This window comes from Peromyscus maniculatus, chromosome 9, assembly GCF_049852395.1.
Source record: "Peromyscus maniculatus bairdii isolate BWxNUB_F1_BW_parent chromosome 9, HU_Pman_BW_mat_3.1, whole genome shotgun sequence".
Classification (NCBI taxonomy): Eukaryota; Metazoa; Chordata; class Mammalia; order Rodentia; family Cricetidae; genus Peromyscus; species Peromyscus maniculatus.
Window position 1 is genome coordinate 25,223,394 of NC_134860.1, and position 18,074 is coordinate 25,241,467.

The following is an 18,074-nucleotide window of genomic DNA, read 5'->3' on the forward strand; positions in this document are numbered from 1 at the left end:
CAAAAAAAACTGTCTTGAAAACAAACCAAAACAAATGGACAAAGTGAATTTAGAACAACTTGATAACTTATTAACCAGACTCAGAGGAACCTTAAAGACAATATAATCTATTTTTTCTCAAATTTTATACATATATTAAATTGTATACATATATTAATGAGCCAACTGAGGGGGCTCCCAGTAGAGTATAGAGTTTGACTCAGTTGACCTAGGTGTAGCCAAAGATTTTGCATTTTAGACAAGCTCCTCAGAATTGCCATTCCTAGAGGAGAAGGTTAAGTTTTTGACACTCTAACAAAATGCCTGAGATAATTAACCTGTGAAGAAAAACAGTTCTTTTGGTTCAGGTCTTAGATTTTCAAGCCCATGACCCAACAGACCCAATGCTTTTAGGCCTCTGTTAGGGGTAACAAACAGCAACAGTGGGTAGTGTGTAATGGAGCAAAGCCACACTTTATGATCAGGAAGTCAAGGAGGAAGACAATGAGTTTGGTTGGATCTTGCATTCCTCTTGCTAGGGCATGTTTCCAATGACTTAGGGAAATCCCCATCAACCCTACTTCCTGATATCAACACCCAAAGAGACAAGCCAATGCAAGTGTCTTTGGGCACATTCAACATCTAAATTTCAGTCCCTACTCATTTTACTGTTCCTCTTGGCTACTTAATATTAAATTGTCATTGGTTACCATTCTGTGAGAGCTTTCTCATCTTCGGCTTTGTAAACAACCTGGGAGATGGAAGCTCCTTGACAAGTCTAGGCAGCAGGCCTTGTGTGTTGGAGTGGGTGGCTTCCGTCTGCGCTGCAGGGCTCTCTCTGCCAGCACGGGCTGACTGGCTTCCACACTTGCAGGACAGCATTTTCCCAAAAGCACTCTTCATTTTCTTCATCAGGTTTCTTTTCTGATTATTTTGATTTTCATGAAACTCCAAGTCACTTTCACTCAATGATTCCTCTTTGGGGACCAACATGTTTTGTTTAGCTAAGTTGGTAGACACAGCTCTATGCCATCTAAACAAAAATGTAAACAAACTGCATTAATGATATAAAAAAAATTGAGGGCCAGAGACATGGCTCAATCAGTAAAGAGCTTGCTGTGCAGGTATGGGGACCTAAGTTCGGGTCCCTAGAACATACATAAAATGTTTGGTGGGCATGGAGACAGGAAGGTCACCAGGGCTGGCTGAACAGTCAGCCTAGTGGAAGAACAGCACGTCCCAGGATATGAGAGACCTTGTCTCAAGGGCATAAGGCAGAGAGCCACAGAGTAAGACAATTGATATCCTCCTCTGCCCTCTGTACTAGCACACACAGGCACACACACCTACACACACACACACACACACACACACACACACACACACACACACACACACAAACACAAACACGCACAACTACTCACAGATTCTCCCATTGGCTGCTATTCATTCCTCCACGGATATCATCTAAATGGAACCATGCAGTGGGAAGCATCCCAAGCCTCCAGCATTTGTCTCTGCTTTATTTTATTTTATCTTATTTTATTTTTATTGGTGCTGGGGGTAGAATGCACAACCTTGGAATGCTAAACAAGTATTGTACTAATAAGCCCTCCCCTCAGCTCTAGGACGTACATGTTTGTTATAGAATTCTGTGGAGCCAGTGCTTCCCCTCTTTTCATTGCTGAGTGGTACACCACAATATGGATATGCCATGCTGTGTTCATAACCATTTGGGAGCTATTATGAACAAAACTATAAACATTAGGGTACAAGCTTTTCTGCGTACATAAATCTTCATTTCCTCAGCATGAAATCCAGCTATAGTATGACATGATTGTAGTGCTACACTGTACGATAGCATGTTTATATGTTATACGTGTTTCTAACTTGGATTAAAAGAAATTAATGACCATTAAATAGTTCTTCATATACTACCTAATGTATCTCAGGTACCACCATAAGGGTGTTTTTACTTTCCAGCAAAACATTGCTCCCACGTGGGTATAGATCTCTCAGCATCAGAGACAATCATCGTCGGGAGAGATTCTAGTGGGCATGTGCTCACTGGAGGTTGATGATGTCGATCTCAGAACCATACCTTTGGACTGAACACCCTTGGGCATGTTATTTAATTCTTACAAGTTTTAGTTTTCTCATTTGAAAATGGGTGTACTCTTAAGAGAAATCTGAAAATAGAAGGAAATAATTTGTATGTTTGGATCCTAATAAAGCCTTCAATATGTGACAGGCTTTATTAGCCTATGGATAAAATGAGGAAACACATTCTAGAGGTAAAAGGAAGGCAGCCTCATGGGCTGAACTCCTTCTCTCCAGGAGAAAGGCCACAGAAGGAAATAGGCACCTTCTGGGGTCACCATTCACCCCGAGTCCTAATGGTTGTGCAGAGCTGTTTCAGTAAAGGGTCCCGAGGAAGAGGCTCCATTTCCTTACTTACCCAATGATAACTTGTCAGCCAGGATCAACCTTCTGTGGACCCCCTGAGACTTAGTAACTTTAATGTTTTAATAACTTATACTGCCATGAATATATCCATAGCCACTCACATACAATAGAAACACATCTCAGGACATTAATAGATCCCGAAGGCCCTCTGTGTAGCTGCTCAGGTTAAGACAAATACTTTGCTTTAAGCAGGCAGTGGTGGCACAAATCTTTTCCCCTCAGCACACAGGACCCTAATGTGAGAGGACTGAGCACAAAGCCAGCCTGGGCTGTTACAGAGCCACCAGCCTCAGAAACAGCAAATAAACACTCACGTCGTGTCTGAGTTATAAACCACGGTTAGAGAAGGTAGCTTATTCCAGGACCTAGGAAAAGAATGCCTGTAGTGTCTGTAACAGAGAGGAACTTTCCTTTTCAAGTTTTTTGCTTGCTTTTGTTCTTGTTTGTTTGTAATGGATTTATTTGCCCATTGTTTCCTCCTTAAACCTGATTTCTTTGTGGAAGTGAACAGCCAGCCCTACAATATTTTACTTTATGCATGCAAGTGTAGAAACATGACCTGTGACACCCCAGCACCTCAGATAAACACCTCATCTGCATTTCTCAGAGCTGTGGCTTATGGGTCTACTACAGAAGGTGCCCAAAGACAATGGAAACTGAACTGCCAAACTGAAATTCAAAATGAAAATGTGGCACTATTGTTCTTTATGGTTTTGTCATTGGCAATTTTGATGTTTTACTGAAGAGAGTTCAGTGGTAAAATGGGGTTAGGACACATTTCAACAGTGAAAGTTGCTTTAGCAGGGAACAGAAAGCATTGATCGTGTTTGTACACAGATTGCATTAATATATTTTCAAAATTGCATATTCATTGGTGTGGGATGTGAGAAGACTAAAATACTGATATTGAAAAGGTATCAACTTAATACTGAAATTAATCTCATAAGACACATTAAAACTCAAATTCAGGTGGAAAGTAAAGCTTTTTCTTTGTTAAAATTGAGACACTAATAACTGCAAAACATGATTTCAATAGCACTCTAGATCCTGAGCCAATGCAGCACCTCCTCCTTCCTAGAACACATACAGTCTGGATTTTTAAATTATACTGCTTAAATGGAGACAGCACCTTCTCCGGTCATCATAATGAATCTTATATAACGAAAGACCCCAAAAGTAACCATGGGAAAGGAAGCGAGTCCTTGTCACTTACCTTTCTATCCCCTTCCCTTTGAATGAGCCATTTTTCCTTTTGGGTTGCTGAATTCTGCGGTACTGGCCAATCTTCCCATAGGCAAGCCTTAGGGGTTCAGGTCGGCACAACTGAGGGTACTCCATTCTGTCGGTTCCACCTCTGATAACCACTTTGGAGTTTTTTAGCTCTTGAGCTAAGAACTTCTAAACAAAATCATCCCATGACAGAGAGCACTGCCTAATTTTTGGATGTTTGGAGCAAAATACGTAGGAAAATTTTGGAATCTCCTCCTTCTCCAGGTGTGGGACTGGCCATAATTTACTTCAGAGGCCTCCAGTGATGCATGTAACAGAAGTGTGGGGAATTCCACAGTACCTTGTGAAATACTACACAGAGAAGGCACATTCAGAATAAAAGGTCACAGCATAATTGATAATCATATTAGATATTCTTGTGTGAGGAAGAGACTGGGTCTTGAGCTTTTCTGTTAGACCTGTTAGCAAAGAAATGTTGTTCCATAGGACACGCATGAAGAGGCAAGCTGCTGTCTGGCTGTCTTTGGGGTCACTGAAAGGGTGATTTCATTACATCTTGAATTTCTGTTGAAGACGCTTAAAGCTCAAGGTTTAAAAAGTTCAGTACCAGCACCACCTGCACATTCTTTCTGCATTTATTTTATGGATAAGGGCAAATCGCACCTAGGTGAGAATCCACCACAAGGTGGCAGCAGACACTAGGCTATAGGTTGGCCTCATTGCTCATTGGCCCTCGGAGTTACTGAGTTCAACAGGATTGGATGCTTAAAAGGAAAGCCTCTGGAAAGCCGATGAAAGTAAACATAATTTACTCTGCTTCCTGTGTTTGTAGCCATCAGTAATTTATATTATTTAAATGGATAGCATTTAGTTGGGGGTCTTATTCAAATGCTGATTTCAATACAGTATGAGATGGGACCCAATATACAAGTCTCAGATTCTCAGGTGGTGCTGATAATTTTGGTACATGGGATTTTGTATGTTTCAGTATCTTGGAGAAGAGCTTCAGATGAAGCAAGGGCCTGGTGCTATGACCTAGGGTTGAGCACATGCTTAACACCCCTGAGACTGGGTTCAAAACTCAACACACACACACACACACACACACACACACACACACACACACACACAGCAGAAATAAAAAGTGTATCATGGAGGTGCTAAGATGGAGTGAGTGTTCAGACAGGACCTCTGAACTCCTGCTCCAGCCTGGTGGTGTGACCTGACTCAGGTCACCTCACCTGTGCGTACTTATTTTCTCATCTCTCAAATAGGAATGCTACGTGTGCCATCAATGCTCTATAGTGAGATTCAAAGTAGAAACTCTGCCCTAGCAAGAAATGGACCTTAGGGAACATGCTGGACGTCTCAGGATGCAGATGACCTCTGGCTCGCACTGGAGGGGCCTGCACTACTCTGTGATTGAGCTGCTTGGTCCCTTTGAGCCCTTTCCAGTCTGGTTTTCCTTTAGGTGAAAATTATAGGTATTAGAATGAACAGATACATAAATTTGCAATTCCTTCAAGCAGGATTTTTCACACAGTGATTGGTGTTGCATCTTTATTCTGTTGGATTCAATCAAATATGTGGTCGGCTGTGGCTAAATTTTATGTCAGGAAGAAAGAGGTTATTTTATTCATGTGAATGTGTGTTCATGTTTGCACATGTCTCTCTGTGGGTAAATCTGCCTGCGTGAAATAGGCCAAAACATGTGAGGCTGTCACTTCCTGTAGGTCACAGAACAATCCTGAAGCATATAATCTGGCTAAAAAAATGTCCAGGGAAGAAGAACTAGGATACACACATATATCAGTTTTGAAGTCAGGCTCAAAGTCTGGTTCAAACACAGCATCCCTTGCTCTCAACATTATCCGTCTGTTGAACACACATGAGATTGCATAATCCTATTTCAGTTACCATGGCAACAGTTGACTCCTATAGAGATAGCAATTGATTGAAATCTCTAAATCAGAGATTGCGAACATGACTCCCTGCAGGAGCCTGGAATGCATTTGTGAGAAGCAATGGCATGTGGTAGGGAGGGGTAGGAACTCAGGCAAGCTGTAAAGTATTGGGATAATCAAATGTTACTGAACCACACATTTTTTGAGCTTTGTGAGTATAAAAATATGATTCACAGCCTGTAGTTAGCTTGGAGGTCACCACTCTGCTGTCTTTTCCAGGTATTTTTGTGTTAACTCTCCAAGCAGCCAGGTCTTGTGAAGGGGCCCCAAAACAGCTAGACCACACAGCAGCCATGACAGGCTTAGGGGCCTAGACACAGCTTTTGTGACAGGCTTACTGGCAGGCAACACCCAGATCCAGGAAAAGCCTTAAGCTGATACCACCCAGGGATCCACCCAGGAATGAGGAAGTACCTAACATCATAAACACTGCAACCATTAGATAAGGTGGCCAGATGTCCTTGAGTCTAGCACACACCTATTTTTTGTTTTATAGATACCCCTAGACATATGTTAGCCAGTCATGGTCCTGGACCCTAGAAATCCCCTCACCTCAACCTCTGCTATGATAAAAACTCTGCCCCACCTGAGTTCAGGTCTCTCTGCTCTCATTACTATGTTGGACAGACAGAGGGACTGAGCTCTGGAGCTTGAAATAAAGGCTCTTTGCTTTTACATGTGGAATTTGGTCTCTGTGGTGGTCTTTTGGGGACCCTGCGATCTGGGCATAACAGTCTTTGCCACTGATACTCTCAGATCTGGTCCTCCTACGGCCCAGGTTTCAACTTGGACTCATAACATTCAGATGGCTCTTGGCCACTTTCAGGCTGTTTTTGCATTTTACCTCTAATCTGGTCTGCTTAGCAACTTGCAAGTCCTCTGCAAATCCTGTAAACTGAGACTCTGGCTCTTGATTTTAAGCCTGGGTGTAATGAACACACCAAGCAAAGCTGGACGATGTGGACCAGGGTCACTAGTAAATGATATCCTTTCAAATCTTAATGAGCCAAGTGAGCTCATTTCTGAAAAGCCCTACTAATGCTAGCCACCCCCACCTTCACCACAAACACCCATCTCCACCCCAGACCCCTGAATCAGAGTTTGTTTTCCACCACGCTTAAGTAAATCCCTTTGCTGGAGCTTTAGCACTAAGTGGAGAGGTGTCGCTTTACAGATCACGGAAGTGTGTACGTGGTGCCTAGAGACAGTGGTCTCATAAGGAGATCTGCACCAACAGTGTGGACACCTTAGAAGTCAGCCAGGAAGGGTTGGAACACAGTGTCTGAAGCCAGCGGAGCCCTGAGTCAACCATGCTTTCTGCCCATTTCCTCCTTGTATTGCTTGCTGCCTCAGGTTAGTGCTTCTGACTTTGGACTCCCACTAATGAAGCAACAGTTGGATTGTCTTCCACTGAGCTCCTTGTCGCACGTTCTAGCACTTTCTTGGGGTTGGTCTTGTGAACTCAGATGCTCCATGGTTGTACCTCATTGGACAATCTACCTTTCTATCAATGCTTTCATACATGCCGCTTACAAAGGGGAATAGGGCAAGCTCTCTGGGAGACAATGGCCATTTCTACTAGGGTCTGAAATCTGGAACCTCAGAGGTGAACGCCCATGGAAGGCTTACCTATAAAACTGCACAGTGATAAAAAAAATTATGGGCCTCATTTGTAATATCAAGAACTAGGAGAAATATTGTCGGTAGTGTAATGACATTGGTTCATGGGAGGCCCTGGTGGGTTGGGCCAAGGTGAGGGCGGGATGGTGATGGGTGAGGGAGACCACCATGCAGATGCAGCAGCAGGTGGAAGGTTACTTAGACCGTGCAGACACAGCATCCACCCACGTGGAGAGTTTATTTTTCAGGGAGGGTAGAGGGGATAGAAGGAGGGAGAGAGAGGGAAAGGGAAAGCAGAGGTGTGCACACCTCATGGTGAGAAAGGGAGGAAGGAGAGGAGAAGAAGGGAAGTTTTTTTTTTAAGGAGGCTTTTATGTAAATGAGGTCAGGATGCTGACAAGGAGACAATCAAAATGGCTGGTACTGCAGATGGTTGGAAGTGTGAATTCCAGAATATCTCTTTTAAATGTCTATTTGATTCATAATGAGGTAGGCATAGAAAGTCCTGGAAACACATATACTAAGAATTTAGTAGTGATTATTTTTTAGGTTACAGGTAGAAGTGGTAGAGTTGGAAAAATGGGGAAGAATATATAGGTGATTTGAGTTTTACTTTCCTTTATATATATTTTTTTATTTAATTAAAGTAACATAAGTTCTATTTTGCATGAAAAAAGCATGTAACATGTCTTAGTAATACTTTAAAATATTGATTCATGTTGGAATGTTATTTAAGTACTTTGGATCAAGTAAAATCACCTTTAATTTTTACCATCTTTTAAAAAGGACTTCCAACAATGTGGTTACTAGGAAACTTTAAATTACATGTTGGATAGACTTTTAATTCTAAAGTCTTTATATGAATTTTTCTCTCTCTTTTTTTTTCTTTTTTCTTTTTTTTTTTTTTTAAGAAAGGGTCTCACTGAGTGGCCCTGGTAAGTCTGAAACTTACTCTGTAGGGTGGCCTTGAATTTACTGACATCCACCTGCCTCTGTATCCTGCATGCTGGATTAAAGGTGTGCACCGTCAACTTTTGCTGACCTATGCATATCTGTCTGCAAGACCTGGAATTTTGAGGATCTTGATGAATGGGGTGGATAACAGTCTAATGCTATTGAAAACTTACTTCAGTTTCAATGTATTTTTATACATGAATGAAATAAAGAAAGCATGATACAAGGAAGGTTGCTTGAGTTCACAAAAACATGGTCAGGAAAACATGGAAATAAATGCCAGTAAGTACATACTCAGTATTGACAGAGCAATCCTTTCCAGAACTTTCTCAGGAAAAACTAATTTAAACATAATTCCCTGGCATGTACTATAGGTTATGGAAAAGGCATGTACTGGGAAAGCACGGAAGCAAGGCAGAAGGCCGTGTCCAGACCCAGGGCACACTGACCAGACTGGGTCCCATAGCTGTGTTCCCACGTCCAACAAGAATAAACATGTCCTTTAAGTTGAAGATAAATTCAGTTGTAAACACGGAAGTCATGAAATCACACCCAAGAACAATCCAGGGAACAAAATGCACCTGAGGTAAAAGGCCCTCTGCTTTTTTCCTCAGCCTCTCGCACAGTTCCCCATGGGGCATTCTTTTCAGTATGTTCCATGGATACAGCCTCTGTTTTGATTTTTGAAACAAGATCTCATTGCAGCCCAAACTGCCCTGCAGCACAGGGTGCTCTGGCCTCAGCCTCTCGGCTAGCACAATAACCTGGTGTCACTGTTCCCTTCCTGGCAGAACTTTTTTGAAGTGTTTAGAATACTGTGCTTGAATCCAGTGCTCTTTTGGTAAACACACACACACACACACACACACACACACACACACACACACACACACGTCTGATAAAATATTTTCTACATGAATTTTCATATTTTGAAAAGCCTGTGTTTCTAAATTCCCATAGAGCAGGGCCTTCGTGCCCACATGAGCTGAGCAGCAGCCACGCCTGTTACATAGGGGTCACTGTCAGTTTTCTGCAGTGCTCGCCAGTCTCTGATGTCTGGCAAGGAATGGAGCTGCTTTTCTGACCTGTTTTGCCATGAAACCAGGTTCTTGATTTTGACACAAAAATGTATTAAAGAAAAAGTTAAAACACAATTGCTTCTTCACTGCAATGGCCAGCAAGGCATTATTAGATGCAAAAATAAGCAACTAGCTACATGGCTCAACCTGTAGAATTGAACCATAAAATCTGACCCAATTAAATGACATGTAGTTACAAGCTTTCAGATACAGTCAATGTCACATAAAATCTACATAATTAGTGAGGAAGAATCACTTCATTTACTCTGTTACTCACTCAGTTAACAAGTATTAACTGAGTATATACTGTGGGCAGACACTGTTCTTGGACCTGGGAACACAGCAAATGCCTGTCTCAGATCCTTGAAGCTTGTATTTGAGGTGGAATTGCAAGAAACGGTGCTCACAGTGTGGCCAGATCACTATTTGTCCAAAGACTTCAGGCACAGTGACTCTTTATGAGAGACATAAAGGAAATGAGTGAGCTGTAGACATCCTGGAAGGATGCGTTTTGAACTTGCTTAGTATGTATGAGGAACAGGGAAGTTCATATGGCTGGAACAGAGTGAGCGGAGCAAGGGGAATCAAATGTAAGGTCAGACAGACAAAGCAAGGACCACCCTGTGGGTTTTACATTTTTATTTCATCCTTTTGTGAGTGTTTGGTTAGAAGAAGATAACCTCTGATGTATGCCAGGCTGGCTGCTAGCTTCTGGGATTCTCTTGCCTCTGCCTCTCACCTCACTTTAGGAATTGTTGAGACAGACAGGAGCACACACAGCTGGCTTTAAAATAGGTTCTAGAGAACAGAACTCACGTCTTCATGTTTGTGCAAGTGCCTGACCCACTGAGCCGTCTTCCTCGCCCTCCCTGCCCCCTGAGCTTTAGGGGCCAGCAGAAGAACTCGACCTTTTGTTCCATGTAAGACGTGAGGCTGATGGCCGACCTCCGGAAAGGCAGTGATGTTGCCTGACCTGGGCTTTGGCACACTGCCATCTCTGCTGTGGGGAGCACAGTCATGTACATTACACTCATCAATATTTTCTTACATAATGTAAATAATGTCTGTGTTCATTTTCTTTTGTTGTTGTCCTAGTTTGTCAAACATCATGTATTTGTGGTTAGATGTCTGACATGTCTCACAGGGCTAAAATGAAAATTTTCAGAGTTGTGATCCTTCAGGAGTCTTCAGGATAGGTTCATGTCTTTGCCCTTTCTGGCCTCTAGAGGCTGTTCATACTTCTTGTCTCTGTTATAAAAGCCATCAGTGACTTATCTTTCTCCCTGTTCACATTTTTTTTTTGTTTGGTTTTTTTTTTTTTGCTTCCTTCTTATACTTTAAAAATCCTTAAGATGGACGGGTCCATGCATGTAATCCAAGACAGCTTCTTCCCTAAGAACTTCAGCTAAATCACAACTTCAAGGTCCATTGTGCCATGAAGAGTATATTATGTTGTGGGGTCTAGGAACTAGGTATTTTGGCTATGACAAAGGGGCCATTCTGTCACAAGTTCCAAATGTTACTAAATAACCCCCACCGCCAGCATACACATGTCTCTAGAGTGCATATTTTAATCACAGAGAAAAAGTTCTAAACCAGGCTTTGAAATATAGAGAGGGAAATCTGTAGACAAAACTGTGGTTTGGAATTTTTCAGAAAGCTCTTGAGCAGAGAGACCGAACATGCCCTGAAGCATGTACCTGGAAGTAGAGGAGGTAGAGGAGAGAGCGTTCTGAAACTCATGGCTGCAGAGAGCTCTGAACCTTTAGAAACACATTTCCAAACTTGCAAGAGTCAGAAAAGGCCTCTTTGGAGTGCAGGCATATGAACGCTGGAGGACACTGTCAAGCCCAAAGGGACAGCTGTGGGCAGATGGAAGCTGCATCTCTGCACACCGAAATAGTAAAATCTAAAATGGAGTTTGTACACACTGAGGACATCTGCCTAGATCCTCTTCCCTGAGTACAGCATCCTTCCCTTCTTAGTAACTCGGAGTGGGAATGGAAACAGATGGAGATGTAATTCTTAAGTTCCCTAACACCTGGCCTACCTCAGCATCCACACTTGGCCAAGTAAACTAAAGTGGTAAATTTGTTTACTTATAACCCCTTATTTAACTTGTGAGCAAAATTGATTTCTCTTGTCTTCTAAGTGAATTATTCTTAAAATAATCCTTCTCTTTATTTGTAAGCTCTTATCATTTATAAATAAGGATCTTTGATTTTTTTTTCTCTGTGTCCACTTTATCTCTTTTCATTGTCTTATGACTCTCTAGCTCGGACTTCAGTTACAATATTGAATAGGAGTGGGAAAAGTGAATGTCCCTATCTTATTCCTGCTTTTAGTGGAAATGCTTTGATGTTTTTCCACTTAGTATGATGCTGACTGTGGGTTTATTCTGTATTGCCTTCATTATATTGAGATATGTCCCAGTAGTCCTAGATTTTCTAGAACTTTGATTATGAGATATATTGGATTTTGTCAGAGGCCTTATCTGCCTCCAATGAGATGATCATGTGATTTCTTTGAGCCCATTTATGTGATTATTACATTTATTGATTTGTATTTGTCAAAACACACTGCCTCTCTTTTGATGAATTCTTGAATTTGGTTTGCAGGTATTTTGTTGAGAATTTTTGCTTCTACGTTCATTGGAGAGACTGGGCTCTAATTTAATTTTTTTGTTGGGACATTATCTGGCTTTGGTATTATGGCAATACTGATTTCACAAAAAGAATTTGGAAATATTCTTTCTGTTTTTATTTTATGGATTCTTTGAGGAGTACTGACGTTAGTCTTTCCTTGAGGTTCTGGTAGAATTTTGCACCGAATCCCTCTTGTCCTGGGATTTTTTTTAAAACTCAGATGATGTTTAACTGCTGTTTCTATTTGCTTGGTTGCTATGGGTCTACTTAAATTATTTACTTCGTCTTGATTTCACAATAATAGGTCATATACATATAGAAAGTTACCCATTTCTTTCTTTTTTAAATTTTTATTTATTGATTTTACATACCAACCATAGATCCCCCTCTCACATCCCTCCTCACCCCCAAGCTTCCCCCTCCTCCCCTCCTCTAACAGGGTAACTTCTCCCATGGGGGGACAGCTAAGCTTGGTACATTCAGTTGAGGCAGGACCAAGCCCCTCCCCAATTTATCAGTGTGAGCAAGGCGTCCATCTATAGGTAATGGGATCCAGAAAGCTGGCTCATGCACCAGGGATAGATCCTGATCACACTGCCAGGGGCCCCTGAAACAGACAAAGCTACACAACTGTCTCCCGTATGCAGAGGGCCTACTCCAGTCCCATGCAGGTTCCACAGCTGTCAGTCTAAAGTTCGTGAGTTCCCATGAGCTTGGTTCAGTAGTCTCTGTAGATTTCCCCATTATGATCTTGATCCCCCCTTGCTCATAGAATCCCTCTTTTCTCTCTTTGACTGGACTCTCAGAGCTCAGCCTGGTGCATGGCTGTGGATCTCTGCACCTGCTTCCATCAGTTACTGGATGAAGGTACTATGATGACAGTTAGGGTATTCACCAATTTGATTACCAGGTTAGTCCAGTTCAGGCACCCTCTCCACTATTGCTAGTAGTCTAATCTGGGGTCATTCTTGTGGATTCCCGGGAATTTCCCTAGCACCAGGTTTCTCCCTAACCCCATAATGTCTCCCTCTATCAAGATATCTCTTTCATTGCTCTCCCACTCTGTTCCTCCCCCAGCTTGACCATCCCATTCCCTCATGTTCTCATCCCCCATCCCCTACCCTCTATTACCCCCCTCATCCCCCTTCCCTTTATTGCCCCCCCCAATCCCCAGTTTACTCATCAGGATTTCCTCTGTTTTCCTTGTCCCAAGGTGATCGGTAAATTCCTCAGGTCCTCCTTGTTTTCTAGCTTCTTTGAAGGATTGTAGTCTGATTATCCTTTGTTTTACATCTAGTATCCACTTATGAGTGAGAACATACCATGTTTGTCCTTCTGAGTCTGGGTTACCTCACTCAGGATATTTCCTAGTTCCATTCAGCTTAGTGGAGTATGGATTTTAAAAGTATGTCCTTTATATTCTATGACGTTTTTTACTGTCTGTTATCTTTCCCTTTTCATTTCTAGTTTTATTAATTTGGGTCTTCTCTTTCTTTCTTTTGGTTAAATTTGTCTAAAGTTTTGTTACTCTTGTTAATATTTTTAAAGAACAAACTTCATTTCATTGATACTTTGTATTGTTTTATTTTTTTCATTTCTATTTCATTAATTTCAGTGTTAATTTTAATTATCTCTTCCTGTTTACAATTTTTGGGTGTTTTTCTTGCTTTTTAAATGACTTCAGGTGCATCATTAAGTTATTAATTTGAGATCTCTCTAATATTTTACGTAGGGACATAATGCTGTAAGCTTTCCCCTTAGGGTGACTTCGTTGTTCTCACAGATTTCAGTGTGTTTTGTCCCATTCTGGTTTTTAAATTTTTAAAATTTCCTTCTCTGACTCATTATCATGTTGTTTAGTTTGTACACTTTCTGTATATTCTATTGTTGTTTATAAAGCTTTATTCTATTGTGGTCAGATAGAATGCAGAGTGTTATTTCAGTTTTCCTCTGTTTTTTTTTTTTTTTTTTTTTTTGAGACTTGCTTTCTGTCCTAATATGTGGTTGATTTTGGAGAAAGTTTCATGGAATGATGAAAAGAAAGTGTTCTCTTTAATGTTTAAGTGGAATGTTTTGTAGATGTTTATTAGATCCATTTAATTGATGATATCATGGGCACTTCTAGGTTTGGGAAAGTTTCTTCTTCGATTGTACTGAAAATACTCTCTATGCCTTTGTTATGGTATTCGTCGCCTGTACCCATAACTCAAAAATTAGGTCTTTTTATGGTGTTCCCAAACTCTCCCATGTTATGTTTATATATTTATTTAAACATTCTCATAGATTTTTACTGAGCCATCCAATTCCTCTACTTTTTCCTATAGCCCCACTTTCTGTTGGGGAGACTTTCCAGTAGTTTTTAATTTGGCTTATTGAGTTTTTATTTCCCAGCATCATTTCAGTTTAGCTTTTCTTCAGCAATTCTATGTCTTTTTTAAATTAAATTTTCATATCTTGGATTGACTCCCTTATTTAATTCAGCTCTTTTTTGAGGGATGTTCTTTGCATTATTTGTTCATAGTTATAATTATTCTTTGAAAGATCTTCCAGGTCATTTCCCATAGAATTTATTACTATGGGGTTAGTAACTTTTGTTGGGACATGTTGTCTTGTTTTCATCTCTTTGGTTTCTGTATCAGGACTCATGCATCTGAAGTAGTGGGCTAGTTGCTTATTTCTTTTTGCACAAATAATCTTTCCTATTACCAGGTAGACACATGCAATGTTCAGGAATTCCTCTGAGCATTTGAGACTTTGTTTTCTTATGTGGAACTTGAGGATTCCAGGTTCTATCCCTAGACTTTTGAGGGTCCTCTGCTCTCTGCCTGAACAGTATTCAAAGGACAGCACATTCCTTGCTGGTCTTCTCCTCTACTGTCTTCTGATGTGGTCTGTAAGACTAGCGTTCTGCGTGGAGTGAGCTCTGTGCAATCCAAGGCTGGGGACAGGAGATGTAGGGGAGTTAGGTGTGTAGCCAGGAGGTCTGTGGGAGGGATGCAGCTCCTTGGGTAGTCAGGCTGGGGTCTGCAAGGTGGGCTGTGCTACCTGTATGAGGTGCATGGCTCTAACTTGTCTTCAGGTACCAGGAGCTGATATTTATGGTGGGTGGTGCTAGTTGTATGTGGTGCACAGGTCTCCAGAGTTCTCTGGTGGTGTCATGGGCTGAGGTGGGCAGTGATACTTGTGAGGTGTGATGGCTCCATGAGGTCTTCAGGGGGTGGGCCTAAAATGATCATTTTAAGAGTGGAGGGGCAGTGGTTTCTGTTCTCAGGGTGCCAACTTACTATTTTCATTTTCCAAAGTTATGAGAGTCTAGCCAGAGTCTACCTTAACTAAAGACAAGAGTCAGTTGAAATTAAGGAGAAAAAACAAAGAAAGAGGGAAAACAAGAATCAAAGTAGACAACTTCAGTAAGGTATGTAGTAGCCAGTTGCTCTGAATGCATTGTGAATTTTAGTGTTAAGTAATTTCTCAATACTACTTGGTAGATGATACTCACAGCAAACAATGCCATTTGGGGAACTATTCTTACCAGCCTTCCACACAGTGTCTAATAAAATATATAATGAACTGTTGTAAGATGAGATTTACAACTGCCATGACTATGAATGGGGAAATCTGTATTAAGAATAATGACCAATGATCCACATAGCTTCTCTCTTAAATGGTGGTGACTGGATGTCCATGAGGTTAAGACAAAGGCATTTCTTATGAAGTGACAATAGTTGGTCTCCAGCTTTAGAAAATAATGAGTGTTTGCCTAAGTGTCCATATGGCTAGTGACCTGCAAGGCTGGGACCTGAGTCAAAGTGTTTGTGAAATTCAAAAGCGCCCCTTTAATCAGTTCCCCTTCTTCACCCTCAGAGCTACTGTTATCTCTTTGTAGGTAGATGCATTTCCCATATTTGATGCTCTGAGCTTTTGATTTTCCAACTTTTTATTCCTCCCTAATTTACTCCAATTCACAAAATAATTTCAACCATATAAGAGAATAGGATATGAATCTGGCAATTTTGGGTTAAAATTCTAGCTCTGCCATTGGTTAACTGTGACACATAAGGCCATTCTTGTGCCGTTAACTTTCTTCAGCATAAAACAGAACTGACAGTAGTTGTCTCAAGCTAACGTGTTAGCTCGTGAGTAACAGAGGCCCCAGATCCTCAACAATCCTACCAACCCAACTCAATTCATTATCAAGAATCCCAAGCCAAAAAAAAAAAAAAAAAAAAAAAATGTACTCAGTATGCATTGTGCTTTTCCTCTGTGGCTTCAAATACGAAAGATGTTGGGAAGCCTAACAGAAGTCTTTATAAAGTATAGTTTTGTGTTTTCTCTAAGGTGTTCGAACTGCTCCGACTTTTTTTGTGGAGAATGCTAGCTCCCTCCTGGAAAACGCCTCTGATCACACACCAGTTGCCATGGTCACTGTGTCTCTCTCACCTCATACTTCTCTGATTGGAGATCCTGTTATTCTTAATGCCAGCCCTGTGGTGCATCCTTTTGTGCTGGTTCATAGATTCTCACATCGGTGGGATGTAAGTATGGAGGCAGGTAGTATTAGTACACCTTAAGAGAGCTAAATGAAACCATATTCTCTGTAGTACTTTCTACTGCTTATGTAATTTGTACTCGTGTGCGTGTGTGTGTGTGTGTGTGTGTGTGTGTGTGTGTGTGTGTGTGTTGTTTGTTTCAGCCTTTTTATTTTCTGAGACAGGGTTTCTCTCTGTGTGTAGCCCCTGGCTGCCCTGGAACTCACTCTATAGACCAGGCTGGCCTTGAACTCACAGAGATCCTCCTGCCTCTGCCTCCCAAGTGCTGGGATTAAAGGTGTACATCACCACATCTGGCTAGTTTTAGCCTTTTGAGATTATATAGTTTAAGGTGGCCTTGAACCCCTGATCCTCCTTTCTTGCCATTCCAAATCCGGGCATTATAGGTCCTCTTGCATGCTTTTAATGAATTTAACATTCTACTTTTTTGGGACCCTATGATGTGTCAAATATTCTCAGAATCCGTGAGAATAACCAGGAGCACCAGTTTTGCAGGTACTTATTAAGGCTCTAGTCAGATGCAAGGTAATGCCTCCTTCCCATTGCATCTACTTGTTTGTAGGAATACATGCCAATTAAGTGTATACACACAAATATGAAATTGTCAATATTACCTGAGCAATGAAATACAAATTCTCAGATAGTGAGAGTACCAAACAAGGACATAGGATATAGTCAGGGTTCCCTTCAAGTAGAATTATATGAAAAGCAGTCTGTAGAATGGGCAGGAATTGAATAAATGAAGGAGAGAATGTTATAGGTCATGTCCAACGGTGATATAGGAAGAAGGATCTTGATAAAGAGAAGGGACTAAAGGATCAGTGTGACCAGATTTGAACAGGGAGTGTGGTGGGAAGTCTGACTGCCAAGGAGATGAAGGACAGAGCTTGCAGGGCCTGAGAGATGTGCTAGGAAATGCTATTTATTATTTTGATCTAATAAAGCTAATTCTCCTAATGGGGTGATGTTCAGATAGTCATATTGCTCATTATAAGAGCTTTGGGGTCCCTAAGATCAGGGTTACTCAAATATGCTGTAAAGCTATTGGATGCATAGCATTCACCTGGTCCCTTTGCATTGCCCCCGGAGACTGACAAGAGGATTCAGTGTCACACACCTTCAGACACAGTTGAACTGCCCTAGGCTGGTTTGGCCCCAGGCTGTGCTTCTCTCTCCCTCCAGGCATTCAGTACAGTTACTGGCAGAAGCATCTTCCATCAGGGAGAAAGAAAGCAAGAGGATACTTGCCTGCGCCCATGTGCACATTTAAAGACTCTCATCTACTCATAGGCTATTGACTGAAGCAAGTCACATGTCCAAACCAAAGAACTGCAAAGTCACATGGCAAGGGCATGAGTACAGGAAAGAGCAAAGCATGAGAAACATAAAAACTGTGGAGTGTGCCAGAAAAGAGACATGATCTGCTAATGCTCTAAAAGGATCAGCTAGAAGGTGCAATGGGCACATATTCTAGGACAGTGGTTCTCAACCTTCCTAATGCTTCGACCCTTTAATACAGTTCCTCATGTTATGGTGGCCCCAACCATAGAATTATTTTCATTGCTACTTCATGACTGTAATTTTGAT

General features: G+C 41.4%; 2 protein-coding genes across 4 annotated transcripts in view; one reads left to right on the top strand and one right to left on the bottom strand.

Moving 5' to 3' along the window:
• Positions 1 to 3,838, bottom strand: part of C9H3orf49 (chromosome 9 C3orf49 homolog) — a 15,472-nt gene extending 11,634 nt beyond the window's left edge. Inside the window, exons 1-2 of the mRNA XM_076544493.1 lie at positions 3,659 to 3,838; positions 690 to 1,012 (exon numbers count right to left, since the gene is read on the bottom strand). Of these exons, the coding sequence (XP_076400608.1) occupies positions 690 to 1,012; positions 3,659 to 3,783 (448 nt within the window). The 5' untranslated portion in view covers positions 3,784 to 3,838. The remainder of the gene's footprint in view (positions 1 to 689; positions 1,013 to 3,658) is intronic.
• The window catches only part of LOC107401016 (cadherin-related family member 3), a 112,188-nt gene that overhangs the window by 10,527 nt on the left and 83,587 nt on the right, over positions 1 to 18,074 (top strand). Inside the window, exons 1-2 of one of the 3 annotated variants that reach the window (XM_076544491.1) lie at positions 6,782 to 6,992; positions 16,276 to 16,472. In XM_076544491.1, coding sequence (XP_076400606.1) covers positions 6,950 to 6,992; positions 16,276 to 16,472 — 240 coding nt within the window. In that variant the 5' untranslated portion in view covers positions 6,782 to 6,949. Of the gene's footprint in view, positions 1 to 6,781; positions 6,993 to 16,275; positions 16,473 to 18,074 lie in introns of those variants that run through there. The other 2 variants (XM_042284257.2, XM_076544492.1) reach the window with 2 other exon arrangements.